The sequence below is a fragment of the Gymnoscopelus braueri genome (genome assembly GCF_963280865.1).
Source record: "Gymnoscopelus braueri genome assembly, chromosome: 13".
Lineage (NCBI taxonomy): Eukaryota > Metazoa > Chordata > Actinopteri > Myctophiformes > Myctophidae > Gymnoscopelus > Gymnoscopelus braueri.
Window position 1 is genome coordinate 16,790,886 of NC_137615.1, and position 19,459 is coordinate 16,810,344.

The 19,459-nt window shown below is 41.2% G+C and overlaps 1 protein-coding gene across 1 annotated transcript in view; it reads left to right on the forward strand.

Annotated features, from left to right (window-relative positions):
- Nucleotides 1-17,863: 17,863 nt before the first annotated feature.
- The window catches only part of ppap2d (phosphatidic acid phosphatase type 2D), a 23,086-nt gene continuing 21,490 nt past the window's right edge, over nucleotides 17,864-19,459 (forward strand). Inside the window, exon 1 of the mRNA XM_080447848.1 lies at nucleotides 17,864-18,653. Within this exon, the coding sequence (XP_080303974.1) occupies nucleotides 18,431-18,653 (223 nt within the window). The 5' untranslated portion in view covers nucleotides 17,864-18,430. The remainder of the gene's footprint in view (nucleotides 18,654-19,459) is intronic.

The following is a 19,459-nucleotide window of genomic DNA, read 5'->3' on the forward strand; positions in this document are numbered from 1 at the left end:
ATGCGCCCTTGGTGCTGCTGTGACATCTTCAGGCTGAGGATGGATGAAGCAGCCAAGCTTATTAGCGCAGGAAGAGAGGGTGACAAGTTCAACTGCAGTCTGTCTGCAGTTGAGTTGAGAGTTTCCTTTCCTGATCTGCTGTGCACCAGAGTCTTTGTTGTTTCCTGAGCTTGATGACGTCCTGAATGATGTCTGACTGAGAGCTGTGCCGACCAGTGTGATCTTAAATTTGTACAGATTTGATCTGTGTTGCGTAGTAGCCTACTTTCCCCATGTGTTGCTGAAAGCATCTCAGAGAGAAGACTTTATAGGCCACAAGGCCGGCCCTCTTTGCCTGTTATGGCTTCTAAAAATAACAGAGAGAGAGAGAGAGAGAGAGAGAGAGAGAGAGAGAGAGAGAGAGAGAGAGAGAGAGAGAGAGAGAGAGAGAGAGAGAGAGAGAGAGAGGAGGAACAAGATTCACTATTAACAACATTTGACTCATTCATTTGAAATGAATCATTCAACTCTGAAGGGCCTACTCGGGTCTCCCTTTCTCCCACTGCTCCTGAATGTCAATTTCTGCTGTTGATCTCCATGGTGACGTGTGTAGGGGAGAGCTGCCAAGATTGCAACGCGTCATGGTTGCAACAAGCATGTTTTCTCTTGATTGGTCAATTTTCTCATAACGTCATCACATCAGTATGTGACCAGTGATGTAATGAACGTGCCCTTAACTCCAGTGGCATTTCTCCAGCTTCTATTAACACTGCATTTATTGGGGTTGATCTAATAGCTCCAATACATAACCGTAATGCTTAATACTGTACTCTATCTATTATTTGTAGTGATTTCTTAGCTGCTATCCCATACACTATACACCCATAATCTATTGCTGACCTCATAATGGCCCTGTATATGCCCATTAATGCTTGTTTATCTGCCCCCCACTCACATCCGGCAACAGCTCGCAAGTATGTAGTTCAGGGGAAGAATGCAATATTAAGGTAATTAATTTTTATAACCCATATCAGATGTTAACAGCAGATATGTTCAAAGAAATGGCTGGGAATGTATACAGGAAGGAGATTTGGTGTGGAGATTTTAATGCACATAGCTCCTTGTGGGGTAGTAATCGTACAGATAATTTACTCTATTTCAATGACGTGACGCGCACGTCGCTTAACACCTACTGTACACTGCAAGTCACACAATGGACAATTGATATGCATCTAGGCTTATTCCTATGTTAATTCGCTAGGTGTGAGTCGGGAGCCTTTGAAAACTTTGTTGAGGTGCGATTTTAAAGTAGATTTAAATCTATGCGCGTGCCTGCGTGTGCTCCTGGCCAAATAGGTTCCGGCACGGCGTGCAAGGCCGTCCAGTGAGCATTGCACCCCTGCTAATAGGGCTACAGTACACTTCTGTTTATGGCCATCACAATCACTGGAGCACCCAGTGACTAAAAGCATGGGTTACCATAACAACCATTCCTGCTGGCTCTACAAAGCAACAAAACTAAAAACTAATTGCGTTATAGCCTGGACAGAGGAACCTCTCCGGCGGAGTCTCCGGTAGGACTCCGCGTTGCATAACAAGCCAACAGTGGGCTACGATGCGGGGTGGTCACCGCGGGTAGGAAAACGATGGGCGCGTTCAAGACCCCTGGCCCAGAGCATCAGTGGATGTGAGTTTCCCTCCATTCAGGATATAATATATTATACACTGGACAATGTGTGAAGGAAGCGCACACGTTCACACAAGCACAGGCATATTGTTCAGGAATTAAATATGTCTCCTAGTTTGAGACAACATGAGTTTCTGAATACCTCATTGCATTCCTATCCCCTTCTTACCTCAGTCCCATTTCTGCAGAACTCTGTCACTGTCTCTGTGTCTGTGTCTGTGTCTGTGTCTGTGTCTGTGTCTGTGTCTGTGTCTGTGTCTGTGTCTGTGTCTGTCTCTGTCTCTGTGTCTCTCTCTCTTTCTCTCTATTTCAATTCAGTTCAGTTCAATTCAAAGGGGCTTTATTGGCATGAGAAAACATATGTTTACATTGCCAAAGCAAATGTGGAACAAATACAAACCATGTATGTATAACTAAAAGGGAATAAATAAATGTGTACATGTCACATTGCAACTTAGCTATAAGAATTGTACATTTGCTGTTAGAAATAGTTAAACATTTAACTCTTTCAGTGCCATGCTTATTTATGGAATTGTGTGCCACAACCAAAATTAATTGTAAAAAAAAAAGTGCTTAGGAGCCGAGATACAGCCTTTTTCAGTAAGAAGTTAAACAAGAAGTGAATGGAGCAGCAAATCTTCAAATCATCATATCGGTTCTGAACAAGTTTTTCCAAAAAAAAAAACGTCTTTTCATGACGTCTTGGCGCTCAGGGCGTCAGGCCTTGTGACGTCTTAGACGTCATGTGGCACTGAATGAGTTGCAAGGTTAGCTTGGTATAAAACATTTGAAACGAATAGCAGCAATATTTCAAGATTTAGCTTTTACTTGGTATAAAACCTTCGAGACAAATAGCAAGTTTTTCAAAAGTATTTAAAGGGGTTCTAGGCAACTTCAGAGATCAAAAAAAGAAAAAAAAATGTTGTCAAACAGAGCTGGGCTGGATTAGTACCGTTGACTGACAACCCCTTCAGCCAATCAGCAGTTCGTTCCCCTTCAGCCAATCAGCAGCCCATTTTCCCCACCACCAGCAATATGACGCAAGGGGACTTTTGAAGGGGCTATGCCGAAAATAGGTTGCTTTATTCGGATACAACCTGAACCTGCCGGTTCTCTGATAAAATTTTTTAAAAAAAGGCTCTGTCATGATAAATTGACCACATATATGAAGTTAAACAACTAAATTCTATCCAAACGATATCTTAAAAGTAAATTCCTAAGTAGGAACTCCTGTAGAGGCCGCGACATGAAAGGCAAGTCTCCAGAATCCGGAATCCAGTTCACACGTCCTCTTTATAGACAGCAGAAGGACACAAACATATGAAGTTCTGTTGGTGAACAGGTCCATAAATGGTTATTTCTAGCATGCTAATCTTAGTTAATAACACATATACCGAACAGGTAACCAGCAGGTATTGGACAGAGCTGCATATAGGACAAACAGATGTAAAACAGACTGATATCCTCAACGTGTCGTGATGCGACGCATGTGAGCTCGTACTGTAGATCTGTTATTTTCACAATTTCTTAGTTTTGTTTAATTTATTTTATTTGTATTTATTTTTTGGGGGGGCGGGGGCTTATATGCCTTTATTTGGACAGGAGAGTAGGCTGATAGGAAATAGGGAGAGAGATGGGGGGAGACAGCAAAGGTCGTTGGGAACGGGAGTCGAACCCGCGACACGCTGTCATGCTGGATTTCCAGTTTATGTGGTATGCGCTAGGGCATTAACAGAATAATCGAATATTCGAATATCAAACCACTATTCGACCACTGTACATCAAAGTCGATTATTCTATATAAAAAGTTTTTTTTTTTTTTTCAGTGGCTTTTCTACAGCAGACACACAGCTGTGAGCTCTGGTGTGACGTCAACTTGCATTCCTTGAGTCGAGTCGTCAATGCCATTGGCAATTTTTTTTTTTTTTTTAATAATCAAATCGATTAATCGAATATTCGAATACTTATAGGTCGAATAATTCGAATGCTAAAAATCACTATTCGTGAATGCCCTATATGCGCCTGGACCGCTAGGCCAGCAGACGCCCCTATCACATATTTCTGAAAATCTATTAATAAGGTCTCAACTCCCGACCCAGTGTTTGGGAAACACTAGTCTATGACACATCTGTGATGCATGACATGATGCATCACAGAAATTATGTGAAAAACATTAGTGGAGATACTGGCATTGTGAATAAATGTACCGCTGATCTGTACACACTGGACAATGTGTGAAGGAAGCGCACACGTTCACACAAGCACAGGCATATTGTTCAGGAATTAAATATGTCTCCTAGTTTGAGACAACATGAGTTTCTGAATACCTCATTGCATTCCTATCCCCTTCTTACCTCAGTCCCATTTCTGCAGAACTCTGTCACTGTCTCTGTGTCTGTGTCTGTGTCTGTGTCTGTGTCTGTGTCTGTGTCTGTCTCTGTCTCTGTGTCTCTCTCTCTTTCTCTCTATTTCAATTCAGTTCAGTTCAATTCAAAGGGGCTTTATTGGCATGAGAAAACATATGTTTACATTGCCAAAGCAAATGTGGAACAAATACAAACCATGTATGTATAACTAAAAGGGAATAAATAAATGTGTACATGTCACATTGCAACTTAGCTATAAGAATTGTACATTTGCTGTTAGAAATAGTTAAACATTTAACTCTTTCAGTGCCATGCTTATTTATGGAATTGTGTGCCACAACCAAAATTAATTGTAAAAAAAAAAGTGCTTAGGAGCCGAGATACAGCCTTTTTCAGTAAGAAGTTAAACAAGAAGTGAATGGAGCAGCAAATCTTCAAATCATCATATCTTGGGTTCTGAACAAGTTTTTCCAAAAAAAAAACGTCTTTTCATGACGTCTTGGCGCTCAGGGCGTCAGGCCTTGTGACGTCTTAGACGTCATGTGGCACTGAATGAGTTGCAAGGTTAGCTTGGTATAAAACATTTGAAACGAATAGCAGCAATATTTCAAGATTTAGCTTTTACTTGGTATAAAACCTTCGAGACAAATAGCAAGTTTTTCAAAAGTATTTAAAGGGGTTCTAGGCAACTTCAGAGATCAAAAAAAGAAAAAAAAATGTTGTCAAACAGAGCTGGGCTGGATTAGTACCGTTGACTGACAACCCCTTCAGCCAATCAGCAGTTCGTTCCCCTTCAGCCAATCAGCAGCCCATTTTCCCCACCACCAGCAATATGACGCAAGGGGACTTTTGAAGGGGCTATGCCGAAAATAGGTTGCTTTATTCGGATACAACCTGAACCTGCCGGTTCTCTGATAAAAAAATTTAAAAAAAGGCTCTGTCATGATAAATTGACCACATATATGAAGTTAAACAACTAAATTCTATCCAAACGATATCTTAAAAGTAAATTCCTAAGTAGGAACTCCTGTAGAGGCCGCGACATGAAAGGCAAGTCTCCAGAATCCGGAATCCAGTTCACACGTCCTCTTTATAGACAGCAGAAGGACACAAACATATGAAGTTCTGTTGGTGAACAGGTCCATAAATGGTTATTTCTACATAGAGCATGCTAATCTTAGTTAATAACACATATACCGAACAGGTAACCAGCAGGTATTGGACAGAGCTGCATATAGGACATACAGATGTAAAACAGGCCGATATCCTCAACGTGTCGTGATGCGACGCATGTGAGCTCGTACTGTAGATCTGTTATTTTCACAATTTCTTAGTTTTGTTTAATTTATTTTATTTTTATTTTTATTTATTTTTTGGGGGGGGGCTTTTATGCCTTTATTTGGACAGGAAAGTAGGCTGATAGGAAATAGGGAGAGAGATGGGGGGAGACAGCAAAGGTCGTTGGGAACGGGAGTCGAACCCGCGACACGCTGTCATGCTGGATTTCCAGTTTATGTGGTATGCGCTGCTAGGGCATTAACAACAGAATAATCGAATATTCGAATATTCGACTATCAAACCACTATTCGACCACTGTACATCAAAGTCGTTTATTCTATATAAAAAAAAATAGATTTTTTTTTTTAGATTTTTTTTTTCAGATTTTTTTTTTCAGTGGCTTTTCTACAGCAGACACGCAGCTGTGAGCTCTGGTGTGACGTCAACTTGCATTCCTTGAGTCGAGTCGTCAATGCCATTGGCAAAAAAATTACAAATAAATAAATGTTTTATAATCAAATCGATTAATCGACCTATATGCGCCTGGATCGCTATGCCAGCAGACGCCCCTATCACATATTTCTGAAAATCTATTAATAAGGTCTCAACTCCCGACCCAGTGTTTGGGAAACACTAGTCTATGACACATCTGTGATGCATGACATGATGCATCACAGAAATGATGTGAAAAACATTAGTGGAGATACTGGCATTGTGAATAAATGTACCGCTGATCTGTACACACACACACACACACACACACACACACACACACACACACACACACACACACACACACACACACACACACCCCCTTCTCATCTCTGAGGAGCCAGGCCATAAACAAAACTCAGTAAAACATAGCTGTAGTTCAATCAAATGATTTATTTTCAAAAGCCTTCAGCAGAAGAGGAACACACACACACACGTTCTCTTAAAGATTGATTTAACGTCACATTTTCAGATATACTTGGCTCAGCTGTCCTAAATGTGCAGACCAGCCATTGGCTTCCCCAAAACTGTCGATTGGAATGCCTCATACGTACCATAGGTCAGTGGAGAGTGACCTCTGCTCTAAAAAGGTAGTAATATTAAAAAGGCGATGAACAATACCACAGCAATGAAGAGAAAAAAGTTATATGACCAATTGACTGTATTTTTCTCTGTGTGTCTCTGTGCTATCCCCCACCCCCCAACCAGTGGAACTCAGTTTACACACACCCTTACTATCAAAGGACTGCAAAGGAAATAAGCTGTTGATCTTTATTGTGTTTTAGCCTTTCTATTCCAGATATACTGTCATTGTTCAAGTCATTGTTTGTCACCTGAACAGATCACTTCTATTCTGGAGATAGATGTATCATCCCACTTTAATATACACTCCCTCAGTGAAGAATCAGGTCCCTTACAAGAAGATCTAATCAACCATACAGGTTGAAGACGTCCAGAAGAAATGTCTTTTGTTGAAACACGAGAGCCACAGTTCAGCTGTTTACACACTACAGATGCTGTCTGCCGGTTCCACTGATAATCATCCACTGTTCTCCACTTTCCCTGGTGGTGCATCTCGAATATACTGTACCATTACAGTGACTGGTTCCTCCCACCAACCTGACATCAGAAGCTGTACAGAGACAAAATAATTGTTACTTTGATTGTAAAATAAGAATCCAAGTGTAGTTTTTCTTTTACCTGTGCCTCAAAAAAGAAGTTTGAGAGCGTTTTAAAGTTTTAAAACCAAAACCAAAAACAGTGCACAGAAAAAATGGCGGCTCGTTCCATTTTTGTCGGCTGCACTCGGTTCCATTCGGTTTCACTCGAACTCGCCACCTGATTGGCCAACCTTCGCTGTCAATCACAGAACATTGAGCGAGGACGCTGATAGGACAGTTCACACGGACGCGCACGGACACGCACGGACGCACATGCACTTCATTTCATTTAGGTCCCGGACAGTCCCGGATACCCGGATGTCAAAACATAAATAGTAGAGAAAATACGGATTTCAGAAAGAGGACTGTGTTTCAATGCAAGAAAACACCCCCGCATCATTATATAGTGGCTGATAGAATCCCTTTAAAATTGTACACAAATATCAACTCGGTGCAGACAGTGCAGGAGTGCACCTTTTTTTTAAAATCTCTGTTCAGATCCACTGATGTGCTCAGTTGACCGCACGACCCTCTGCATTGCTTTGTGGTTGAGGTCAGTACAGTTCTCATACCAGGCAGTGATGAAACTAGTCAGGATGCTACATAAGGCTGCATGAGCATAGCAGCAGGTATACTGTACATGATATAGACATTTAGCATCCTTGTATAATCGTACTACTGTACTTTTTGCAAACTGTTAATAAAGTATTCAACATTAAGGTACAAGAATATCAACGTATTGTACATGAGATTAAGATGCAGAGTATCAGCGCATGTCAGGTTCAACCACATCCCAGTGTAGTCCACAAAAGGTCACTTTCACTTGTTTAATCCACAGGTAGACCCACAAGGAAGAGCAAAAGTCCAAGGTGAAAGGCAGTGATCATGCCTTGCTCAACAGTCTAATTGTAGCCAAGTGGAAGCTGTGGTCCCACCCTTGATACTACGGTAGGCCACCTTGCCTGGTCGCGGTCCTTGTAGGCTGTAGGGGTATGAACAGTTTGTGGCTGGGGTGGTGCCTGTCCTTGATGATGCGCTGAGCTTTGGCCGGCGCATCATCAGCGCATCATCAAGGATAGGCAGGCACCATACAAATCAATCATCAAGGACAGCCACACAACACAAAACTTCTTCAGTCGCCGGAGATAATAGAATCGCCGTGACCCTTTTCCTACTTAGCTCTTGAGTTAACCACTTCAACCCTATACTGTATACTTTGTTGACCGGAGTTCCCCAGGGCTCTGTACTAGGCCCTCTACTTTTCCCCCTCTACACCAAATATCTTCGCCGAAAATAGCCGATATGCTATTTTTACAGAATGTTCACCCCAGAATAAGGACACTATCCCAGCGCATCTCTTGCGTGAATCATATGGGTCTTATTTCTATCACTCAAAGGAGGTTAATTTGACCATTGCTCAGTTCTATGAGTCAGTGGCGCAGCCAGAACGCTACATAGACTGGGCCTGAGCAGGAGCGGGTGTGTGCGTGCAGCTCTCTATGTGGGTGGGCCATGGCCCACCCAGGCCCACCTATGGCTGCGCCCCTGCTATGCGTGCTCATCAATCGCTGCTCATTGACGTCCTTGTGGGTGGATGACCACAAAAGGACGTCAATGAGCAGCGGAGACATTTGGAGCATGTTGCTGCCTAAAGAATTGTCCATAACTCCGTTTTCTGGCCATGTGGTGTGCAGATGAGGAACTTAGCCAAAAGCCGATGTGTCAGTCGGGAGGAAGGTTGAGTACAACACAGATACAGATAGGCCTACAGATACATGGACACAGGCATGGACACAAACAGAGAAATATTCATGCAGGGAGATTTATTCAACATTAGTAAGTAAATAGATAAGACATGCATCTCTGCCTGGAGAGGATGAGAGGTGCAGTGATTGTATCAAACAAACGAATGAATGGTTCTGTACCAGTGCTAAATGTCAGATAAGTGGCCCACACACCTTGTAAGATAAATTCAGGCTTTATTTCCAGACATGTGTGGGAGATGGGAGATGACAGAGTTCATATCCTGATGTGCATCTTTGTCTCAACCAGTTGGTACAGTACAACGACACCTGTTGTATTGTACCAGCTCCATTGCAATGTCTTGAAAGAAATACTTTTTCACTTAAGACTCTTTGTTCTTTGTTCTGTTTGCTCCAGCGTTTTGGTTTTAGAAGCCACTCCGCTTCAACACGATGCCACTATAGGTTTATTTAGTTCACGCAACGTCCTGTGTATGTGCAAGGTTTTAAAACAAATCATTTGAGATTCAAGAACAAGGCAGGCGTGGGCAGTCTGGGCACTTACGAGCATCAAGGCCTAAACTTTCCTGACACAAATGTTCCTGCAAATCACACCCCTAACCGCACGCTTCCGCGTGCGGTTAGGGTTAGGGTTTGGTATAGGGTTAGTAACCGTCCCTTCCTCCATCCCACTCACTCCCACATAATTCGATTTTAACGGCGTGACTCTGCATATGTTAAATGGTGTGACCTTTGATGTGAATTTTTTATGATGATTCGACTGTTGCATCTGTTACACAATAGTGTGAGCAATAAAATAAGCCAGAGGCTTTGGTTCTAAACAGTGACCATACAGATGCATTGTGAGCTTGTAGATCTGCTATTTTCAAAAGATTATTATACATTTCATACATTTGAAAACTTGTGAAACGAGACATTCTGCATAATGAGTACTTTCTACTTTTGGTACTTTAAGTACATTTTGATACCAATACTTTTGTAATTTTTACTCAAGTACATTTTGAATTCCGGACTTTTACTACATTGCAGTATTGATACTTTTACTTAAGTAAAAAAAGTACTTTTCCCACCAATGGTGCATACTTTCACCTGTTGGACCACAGTCTCCAGCTGTTGCTGTTACTGTGTTGGTCCTCTCTCCTCGTGCGTCTGAAGCTTTTACAGTCTAGGGTCTGAAGCTTTTCCTCACATGTGCATCATGGCCGCCTTGGTCTGTTCCAGTCAGTGATAACTTAAATACTGGTTTACTCCGGACTTTCATCAGATATTGCAGCACAACGATCATTTAATTTGTGTAATTTATTTTTGCCTATTAATTCATCCTGAGAAGGTTTGCATCCATGAACATCTATGCCCCCCCCATTAGAAATGTCCTAAAAACACTTAAAGGGATATTTCACTTTCAAAAAAACGTTGGGTCATTTTATTGTCTACTAGGCTTTTGTGAGCCCCCAGACCGTTTTTAAGTTGCTTGATTCAGTATTTAGATATTTGATATTCATTTTATCAGACACGCCCCCTTCCTATACAAACCCATTATAACTTCAAACTCCATTTTTAACATGTTAAATTCATCAAAAACACCCGTCCTTTGTTCTGGTGACTCACCCTGCCCTCCTAAAACGCAAGGGGGTGTTTTTTCAATTACTTTTTTCATTTTTTTTTTTTTTTTCTTTATTGTATTGATTTTTTTTCATTTTCCCCAAAAAATATATGCATGTGCGTGCACAACCTGGGTCTAACCTCGGTCTAATTCGGTTCTATTTGACCAATATAAAGCAACTTTTTTTCTTTTTTTTTGCTGTAAAAATATTTGTATCAGCGCAGGTGGGCCCCCCCCTGCTGGTGGCCCCCCGCACCGCATCACTTGCTACCCCTCCGTTACGCCACTGCACTGACATGAGTGTTAATGTAGCCTACTTCTGACCATGATATCATGTACATAAAGCATAACCACCTCCACCTAGAATATTGTCTCGACTCTTATGTGCCTTATCGATTGCTGATTGATCCAGAATTCCACGACAGTCTCCCGCCGACAACCTGCCGACAAGCTGCTGTAGATAACGCTGTGCCGTCGGGTCGGGACTTCTATAATAGAGAGTATGCACACATGAGACATTAGGCTTGTTTCCAAAAAATGAAATTATTATTATTATTTAAACCAGTGGTTCTCAAATATTTTCATGAAAATGTTTTGTGCATTTGTGTTGTTAGAATGTTTCAAAAATATTCCAAATATTCCACATTTTATTGCAAGAGTTTTTGAAAATACCCCAGCTTGTAGATCTGTTATTTTCAAATAGCCGATGCATGTAGGTTTCAAGTGATCATGTGGCCTAAGTTGCTTCTTTTGGGCTTGTTTTCCTAGACCTGGTTGCTTATTTCTCTCACAAAATATGGCAACACAGCATGTAAATTAATTAACGTGATGAGTCCTCATTAACCTCGGCTGACAGAGTTTGTGCTGAACTAAATGCCAACTTTTGCAACGTCTGTTGTAGTCTGTTGTAGTCTGAAAGTCTGAAGTAGTCTGTGTGGTGGAGAGTCACCTTAACGTGTAGATATGTGAACACATTCTTACATTCCTACAATTTTACAAAGCATACCATGGTTTATTAGATTTTTTAGGAAGTCATTGGTCCTTTAAGGAGGTCATTATGTAACACAATTGTTTACTTTGACATTTCTGCAAATGATGAGGCCAGCACTTTCTTGGATTGCGGTTTTTGGGGGAAATTTCACGGCAGTTAAGTATGAGTTTTGATATTTTTTATATCAGAGAATAGTGACCACAGAGGTCAAAGCAACACATACAGTGTTCTACGTACATGTGAGCCAGAACCAAGAGACTGAAAAACAGTGTCTTCAAGAGCTGTGAAAACACTACTTAAATCATAACGCACGCGCACACACACACACACACACACGCGCGCGCGCACGCACGCACACACACACACACACACACACACACACACACACACACACACACACACACACACACACACACACACACACACACACACACACACACACACACACACACACACACACACACACACACCACGGACAAGTGAAATGTATCCAACCACTGTTTTATTTTTATTTATTTTACCTATGACTGACCCTACGTTACTTACCTGTTATGACCTTTTTAAAATTTACTATTTGTATTTTTATATACAGTAGCCTAATTGTATATATTTTTTAAATCTATGCTGCTACTTGGAATGGATTGCTGCTGAGGTTTCATTGTGTTTTTATGCAATGACAATAAACATCTACCTATATTTAGAGCCGAGGTTCCCAAACCTTTTCAGCTCGATACCCAAAGCTTTGCCGTAAGCAGGATCACTGAGAAGGTGAAGAGGAATAACATAGCAGTGGTGCTGTGTTCAGAAGCGTAGAGTCTGTTGGGCCACTCGGGCTACAGCCCAGCCCAGGCAATGGAGCTCTGGCCCAGTCTAGATGCTTAAAGACGAAGTCGAGAAAAAAACAATTCTGCTCCTCCGACAACAATAGACATTGGCTGCCCCATTCTCACCTTTTACAAAACTGCTGCCGACTCGTGCATATCAATGGTCCATGGGTAAGTGATTTACTTTGGTTAAAATAAGTGTTAAATAGCTCTATATTCTGATAGTACTCATTGCTATAGAGTGTTTGTTCTGTAAAAGGAGTCTCCCATGTCTCTCCAGCTCTTTATTAAACAGAAAAAGCATTTTCAGTGCTCCCGCCTGATTGGCTTATTAAATGTTGTCACCTACCTGAAAATGTACTATATTCTGTTTACTGGAGCTGTAGAGACCCCTGCGACCAAACAAACGCTCTGTAGCAATGATTACTATCAGAATATAGTACTTTTAGTACCTTTTTAACAAAAAATACAAAAAAATCACTTACCCTACCTTTAAGTACTGTTAGTCTGTAGGAGGCATAGGCTAGCTATACTGTCAGTGTCAGATGACAGAGGCTGACAAACAGAGGCACATTCTCGGTGTCCACAACACCACTCAGGTCCAGGCAAACTGTGTGTGTGTGTGTGTGTGTGTGTGTGTGTGTGTGTGTGTGTGTGTGTGTGTGTGTGTGTGTGTGTGTGTGTGTGTGTGTGTGTGTGTGTGTGTGTGTGTGTGTGTGTGTGTGTGTGTGTGCCTGCCTGCGTGCGTGCGTGCGTGCGTGCGTGCGTGCGTGCGTGCGTGCGTGCGTGCGTGCGTGCGTGTGTGCGTGCGTGTTCACTTGTTATAAGTGATAAGTGACTGTGAGTCACTGACAGCCAGGAAATAAACTTGGACTCAAGCTGTTCCCTAGCAACACAATTCCAAAGACAAGGACTAAAGCGTACACAAACAAACAAGAAATGGAGAGATCACAATAAATTACATCTGTTGGGGCAACCCAAGGTACACATAAATCCGTGGAAGTTTATGGACAAATGAGTCCAATAAATTAAGTGTGCGCGCGCGTGTGCGTGTTATTATCTTTGGTGAATTCTTCGCATTAGCTGTACCAAAGTGATAATGTCAACAAAACAATACATTTTAATTACAATTTACAATTTAGGCATTTAGCAGACGCTAAACCTTTTCACACAACATAAACATTATAAATGGGACCGTGTCCACGTTTATTTCCTGTTGCAATGTCTGTGAGTATGAGTCGCTGACAGCCAGGAAATAAACTTGGACCCAAGCTGTTCCCTAGAAACACAATTCCACTGACAAGGACTAAGCGTACACAAACAAACAAGGAATCTATTGACGCAAACCCACCTTTGATCGAATGTTTTGCATTTGAGAGCCACTTAGAGAGACCCTGTGTGACACTGTACAGTACACAGTAGGTTCAAGGTTTCAACAACCTTGACTTGAACCTAGAGTATCAGCTTGTGTTGATTTGCATGACCGACTGTGCTGCTTGGTACAGTTCACTACACATTATAATTTATAATATTGTATTATAATCACAGTTATAAGGGTCCATTTGGTTCTTACCGATAGATGGAGTACACCTGTACGTGCACAGGCGATTTGCATTTGTATACAAGACAGTTGGCCACTCATCTACATTACATTGTTAGGCAAGAAGCAATGACCTTCACCTATGTTTACATTACAAAGAAGTGTCAATGACCGGAGTCTGCTAGTCATGCCTGTGGATTTGAGAGGGGGTACTTTTGTGTAATGGAAACGGTAGATATTTTGAGTGTGGTGTGGTGTGGTAGTGTGGTGTGGTGTGGTGTTAAAGCTGCAGTTGAAATCCAGGTTATGGTACCATTGTGTATCAGCCCATCCAGGTTGTGCTCTGGAGATTCATGTCACCCCCAACGCACGCACGCACGCACGCACGCATGCACGCACGCACGCACGCACGCACGCACGCACGCACGCACGCACGCACGCACGCACGCACACACACACACACACACACACACGCACGCACGCACACACGCACACACACACAGTGCATTGACTTCCAGGCATGCACGCATTTCTCATTCACTGCAGTTTCATTTAGATTTTACAGTACACCAGGCCTTTCCTCCCTTTTTTCTAAATGTCTGTCAAGTAACTGATGATATAGGGCCCTCTAGTGGAAAGCAACATGCATTCATTATGCAAATGAATGAGACGCATATCTGTCACTTTCGCAACACAGTAGGTGATACCAAAAACCTTTCTGATATTTCAACTAAAACCAGAAGTGACTAGATTTTTGTATTGGTCTGTCTGTGTTAGTTCAATGCATGTTTTCAAGAGAAATGGGAGTGGTTACATCATAGGTCACAATAAATTACATCTGTTGGGGCAACCCAAAGGCACATATAAATCTGTGGATGACTCAAGTTTATGGAGGAATGAGTGATAAATAAAGTGTGTGTGCGTGTGTGCGTGCGTGCGCGCGCGCGTGTGTGTGCGTGTGTGCGCGTGTGCGTGTGTGTGTGTGTGTGTGTGTGTGTGTGTGTGTGTGTGTGTGTGTGTGTGTCATTATCTTTGGTGAATTCTTCGCATTGTGCCAAAGTGATAATGTCAACAAATAAATAAATTTTAATTACAATTTAGGCATTTAGCAGACGCTTTTAATCCAGAGCGATTTACAGTAAACAAGGACAACACAAGGTAATGAAAAGAAATAATGTAGAGTACTAGTAGAGAAACCATAACCATAGTGGTTGCCTAGGGCATGCGCTATGCCATGGTTGTTTTAGTGACTAAGGTAAGGCTTGCGTTGAGCAGGATCTGACAGCTACAGTCTACTTGAATACGGGAAAGATTGCGAAATGTGGGCATAATTTTTTGGGGAAGACTGGTCACTAGAGAAGAGTGGGCACCAGGAAAAGTGGGCAATTTGGGTGAGAAGAGTTGGTACTAGAGAAGAATGGACACCCGGAAGAGTGGGCACTAGAGAAGAGTGGGCACCTTATGGGGGAAGACTGGCCACCTTTTAGTACAACTTTGCCTAACCCTAACCCTAACCTTAATCCTAACCCTAAACTCAGTAAAACTATGCCTAATCCTAACCTTAACCCAAACCTCAGTAAAACTATGCCTAACCCTAACATTAGCCCTAACCTCAGTAAAACTATGCCTGATCCTAACCTTAACCCTAACCTCAGTAAAACTATGCCTGACCTCTTAACCCTATAACCCTATAACCTCAGTAAAACTATGGCCTAAACCTAACCTTAACCCTAACCCTAAACACTACAAATAAGTAAAAAATACACTAAAAATAAGTACCTGCCATGCACAGCCCCCAGTGAACATGTCTCACAAAGTTCACTGGTAATTTTATTTTATAGTTTGTAAACATGCCTAAAAACATAAACCTTAAAGAAAGGTAAAATGGCTAACCCTAATTGGGAATCCTTAAAAACAACTTTAGGAAAGGTAAAACAGCTAAAAAGAACTTAGGGCAAAGATTTAGAATTTTGATTAAAGACTTAGTTAAACAGAATGTGAAATTATAAGGGCCTTAAAATTAATTAAAAAATAACAAGATCCCAAAAAGACTTTCTTTCAAAAACAAGATGGCGAGAGCAAAAATTCCTTGCTCTGCCTTTTTCTGAAAGGACGCCCTTTCTAAAAAGGCTTAGCACTGAAGTCCACCCCAAACCATTTCCTAAACACTACAAATGAGATATTCATTTAAAGTAATACAGCTAATTATGTGTACTTAATCACATGCAAGAAATGTGGCCTATATGTGAAACTGGTTCCATCTGAACCAGATTAGCACAACTAATCAAATTCATTTAACTCCAATTAATAGTAATTAATATTTGCCATTTGAGAACATCTGCATTCCTTCATCCTTATGTACTCAAATGTTTTATGTTTTTAATGTAACAGTGAAACAGTCTGCCGTGAGTCCATATATAATGAATGCAACGTGAATGCAATGTGTTTTATCAGTGATCTATGGAGTGGTGCATATCATCTAAGATAAGATACGGCATTGACATGGATTGTTTTATGTAATCTTTTCATTGTAACCTCGTACAGAGTACATCAGAGTGATACAAAAAGATAAAGAAAGATCAACATTTTGTTGATGAACCTTCTTGATGTGAAAGCAAGGACCTTATTCTAAAGTAGTCTGGCATGTCTACCAAATTCATGCAGTTTTAACATCATTCAGCACTATGTGTTTCAACTTTCAATTCAATTGTACAATGTGTGGCCCTTCACTCATTTTATCGAAGTCAGTCTCTGGAAATAAATGCTGCCCACCCCTGGTCTATAGTCTACTTAGTTTGAGGTTCACACTACTACAGTATGATAGGAAATAACTCGTATTTTCAGTGACACTGCAAGAAATGGAAAAGAAGGAGCAATGCCTAATTCTTTACACCAGATGGCACAGTCTTCCTGCTTAGTCAAGATAGGAGGGGATAAAAAAAAAAATACATGCAGAAAATGGTTATTAAGGAATCAAATGACCTTTGGGAATGAGGTGAGCAAAATTCACATGAGGCAATTTCCAGATAATAAGGCTTATGGTGAAACTGCTTTTATATAAAATAATGATAACAACAACAACAACAACCAAAATCCTTAAACTTAAATGTATTATAATCTTTTTTATTATTATTAAAAGAAACATTATTAAGTTGATTAAGTTTTATTAATTAATCTATTAAGTTTTATTGAGTATTTCAGTTGTGTTATCTTTAGTCAGCTAATCTGGGGTAAAATGCAGATCTGCAAAATAGATGTTTCAAATTCTGATAGGCCTAATTATGTTATAGGACAGACAACAAAGGCCTAAAGAAATAATCGTTTTTATTCATTAATACTATGGCTTGCAGTTGTAGCTATTCATTGACTAAAACATTGGTCAAAAGTAAGAAAAATAATGTTCATCATCATTATGTCAGATATAAGGCCCACAGTACTGTCAGCAGTGGTGTTACTGCTAAGTACATTTACTCAAGTACTGTAGGCCTACCTAAGTACAGTTTTGAGTTTTAAAAAAAAAACTTTACTGGAGTATTTGCAAATTTCAGTACTTTTATTTATTTCTACTCCACTACATCTCAGAGGCTACTCCACTGTCTACAATTATTTGAAAACTGTAGTTACTAGTTACTTAGATTCTGATTATTATTACGACATACATTACCCACTTCTACTTGCGAAGCATTGTGAGCTTGCAGATCTGCTATTTTCAAAAGATTTGTATTGAAAACTTGTGAAATGGGACATTCTGCATAATGAGTAGGCCTACTCTCTATACTTTTGGCACTTTGAAGTACATTTTGATACCAATATAGGCCTACTTGTACTTTTACTCAAGTACATTTTGAATTCCCGGAACTTTTACTTGTAACAGAGTATTTATTCATTGCAGAATTGATACAAACAATGCTAGTAGGCCTACTTTTTCCACCACTGTTGATTTTTATACATTTTATACATTTGAAAACTTGTGAAATGGGGGACATTCCGCATAATGAGTACTTTCTACTTTTGATACTTTAAGTACATTTAGATACCAATACCTTGTACTTTTACTCAAGTAAAAACTTTTCCCACCACTGGTGGTTGTCAGAGCAGAGGGCAGAAGGGTGTTGTGTGACCCTACATAACAGGGTTTACTGAGAATGAAAACAAACTCTCCTGGTTGTGGGGAAGGAGGGGCTCAGAGGGGCAGAGCAGCAGCAGAGGGAAGGGAGAAAGTGCTCCTCTCACATGGATGGGGCTGTACTGTGTGTGTTAAAGTTAGAGATAGTTCACTGACTGGAATATTATGGACAAGTCAGTGAAAGCTGCCAGACGGATCGAACATGTTGTTGTGGGCTCCGGCGGCGTGATACTTAGAGAAGATCGGGTTTTTGTTGTTGGTGGTAATTTAAAGGTTTATTGAGGACACTATAGTTGAAAAGGAAGAGTGTTCACGCCAATCAGCGAAAGTTTCGCTGTAGTTTTTAGAGCGTTGGAAGTTTGCGCGCATGTTTATTCTTCTGATTACGTCTTTCGCAACACCTACCTTGACGTCTTATTAACAACGATTACATACAGCCGTTGTTTTTTTTGGAACATGGATTTTCTTTTCTGTCAACGAATGGACTGAATGAACGTTTTTGGAATTCCTTAACTTTTCTGCAACAAGAAGACCCAGCCTAGTAACCTCATACCTAGGCTTTTCCCCACCGTTTTCCTTTATTTTTTAAAGTTTCTAAGACACTTCATTTAGTTAGAGATCATGCAAAAGTTAAATTCCACCAATAACACCCACCACACAACGCTGCCCCGGGACGCCGAGCTCCAGCTGCGGCTGGCCGACAATGGAGGAGTGGGAGAGGCTCGGGAGAACCAGAACGGCTCTGGTGTGGGGATGCACTACCTCTCTGAACCCGGGGAGGAGGGCTCCCTCTGCGGCAAGAGGAGGATGCTCGTGTGCTTGGATTTATTATGTCTCTGTATTGGTAAGTAGTAGGCTACACCACACACACACACACACACACACACACACACACACACACACACACACACACACACACACACACACACACACACACACACACACACACACACAATTCATTACAAAGCCAAGGCTTAAAGTGAGGCTTAGTCTTAGATAGATAGATAGATAGCACAGCAGTTAAGGTTACAGAGTTGGTAAAGAGTAAAGGAAAAGAAAAGGTACTGATCGATTACAGCAATACAAGGCAACAAGAAAAGCAAGAAGCATCAACAATACAGTCAGAGCAACGGTATACAGCAGTGGTAAAACCTCTACAACCTGTCCTGCACCATGCAGGAAAACAACTTCAAACCGTTATAGACCGTTATAAAGATCGAAAACAACAAGAATGAAAAGGCGCACAGTAGGCTATCTATCTATCTTTTCAACGGGTCAGTCAGTGCACGTGGGGAGTCGGTGCGCTGAAGGCCAGCTGGCATGCGAGGAGAGTTATCCCAGGAATACTTCAGTTCCCATGGTAACCCTAGAGTTTCTCAAAAGGAAGGCAAGGGGAATGGGGGGTGTTGTTGTGGTACCCCTTGTTTGTGCAGCGCCTAAAATTACTTGTCCATTGTTCACCTTGCTAGCCTGTTTTTACGCCAGCAAACAAACTTAACTCTGGCAAACAACTGCATGCCTGTTATATAATTAATTGGATGCTGAGAGTCAGTTAGTCTGTTATGTCCTTATTTTGAGATGGGACAGTATGAGGGCACTGACCTCAAAGAAGTGTTTTTTTCCCCCTTCTATGACATTGACATGCAGGAA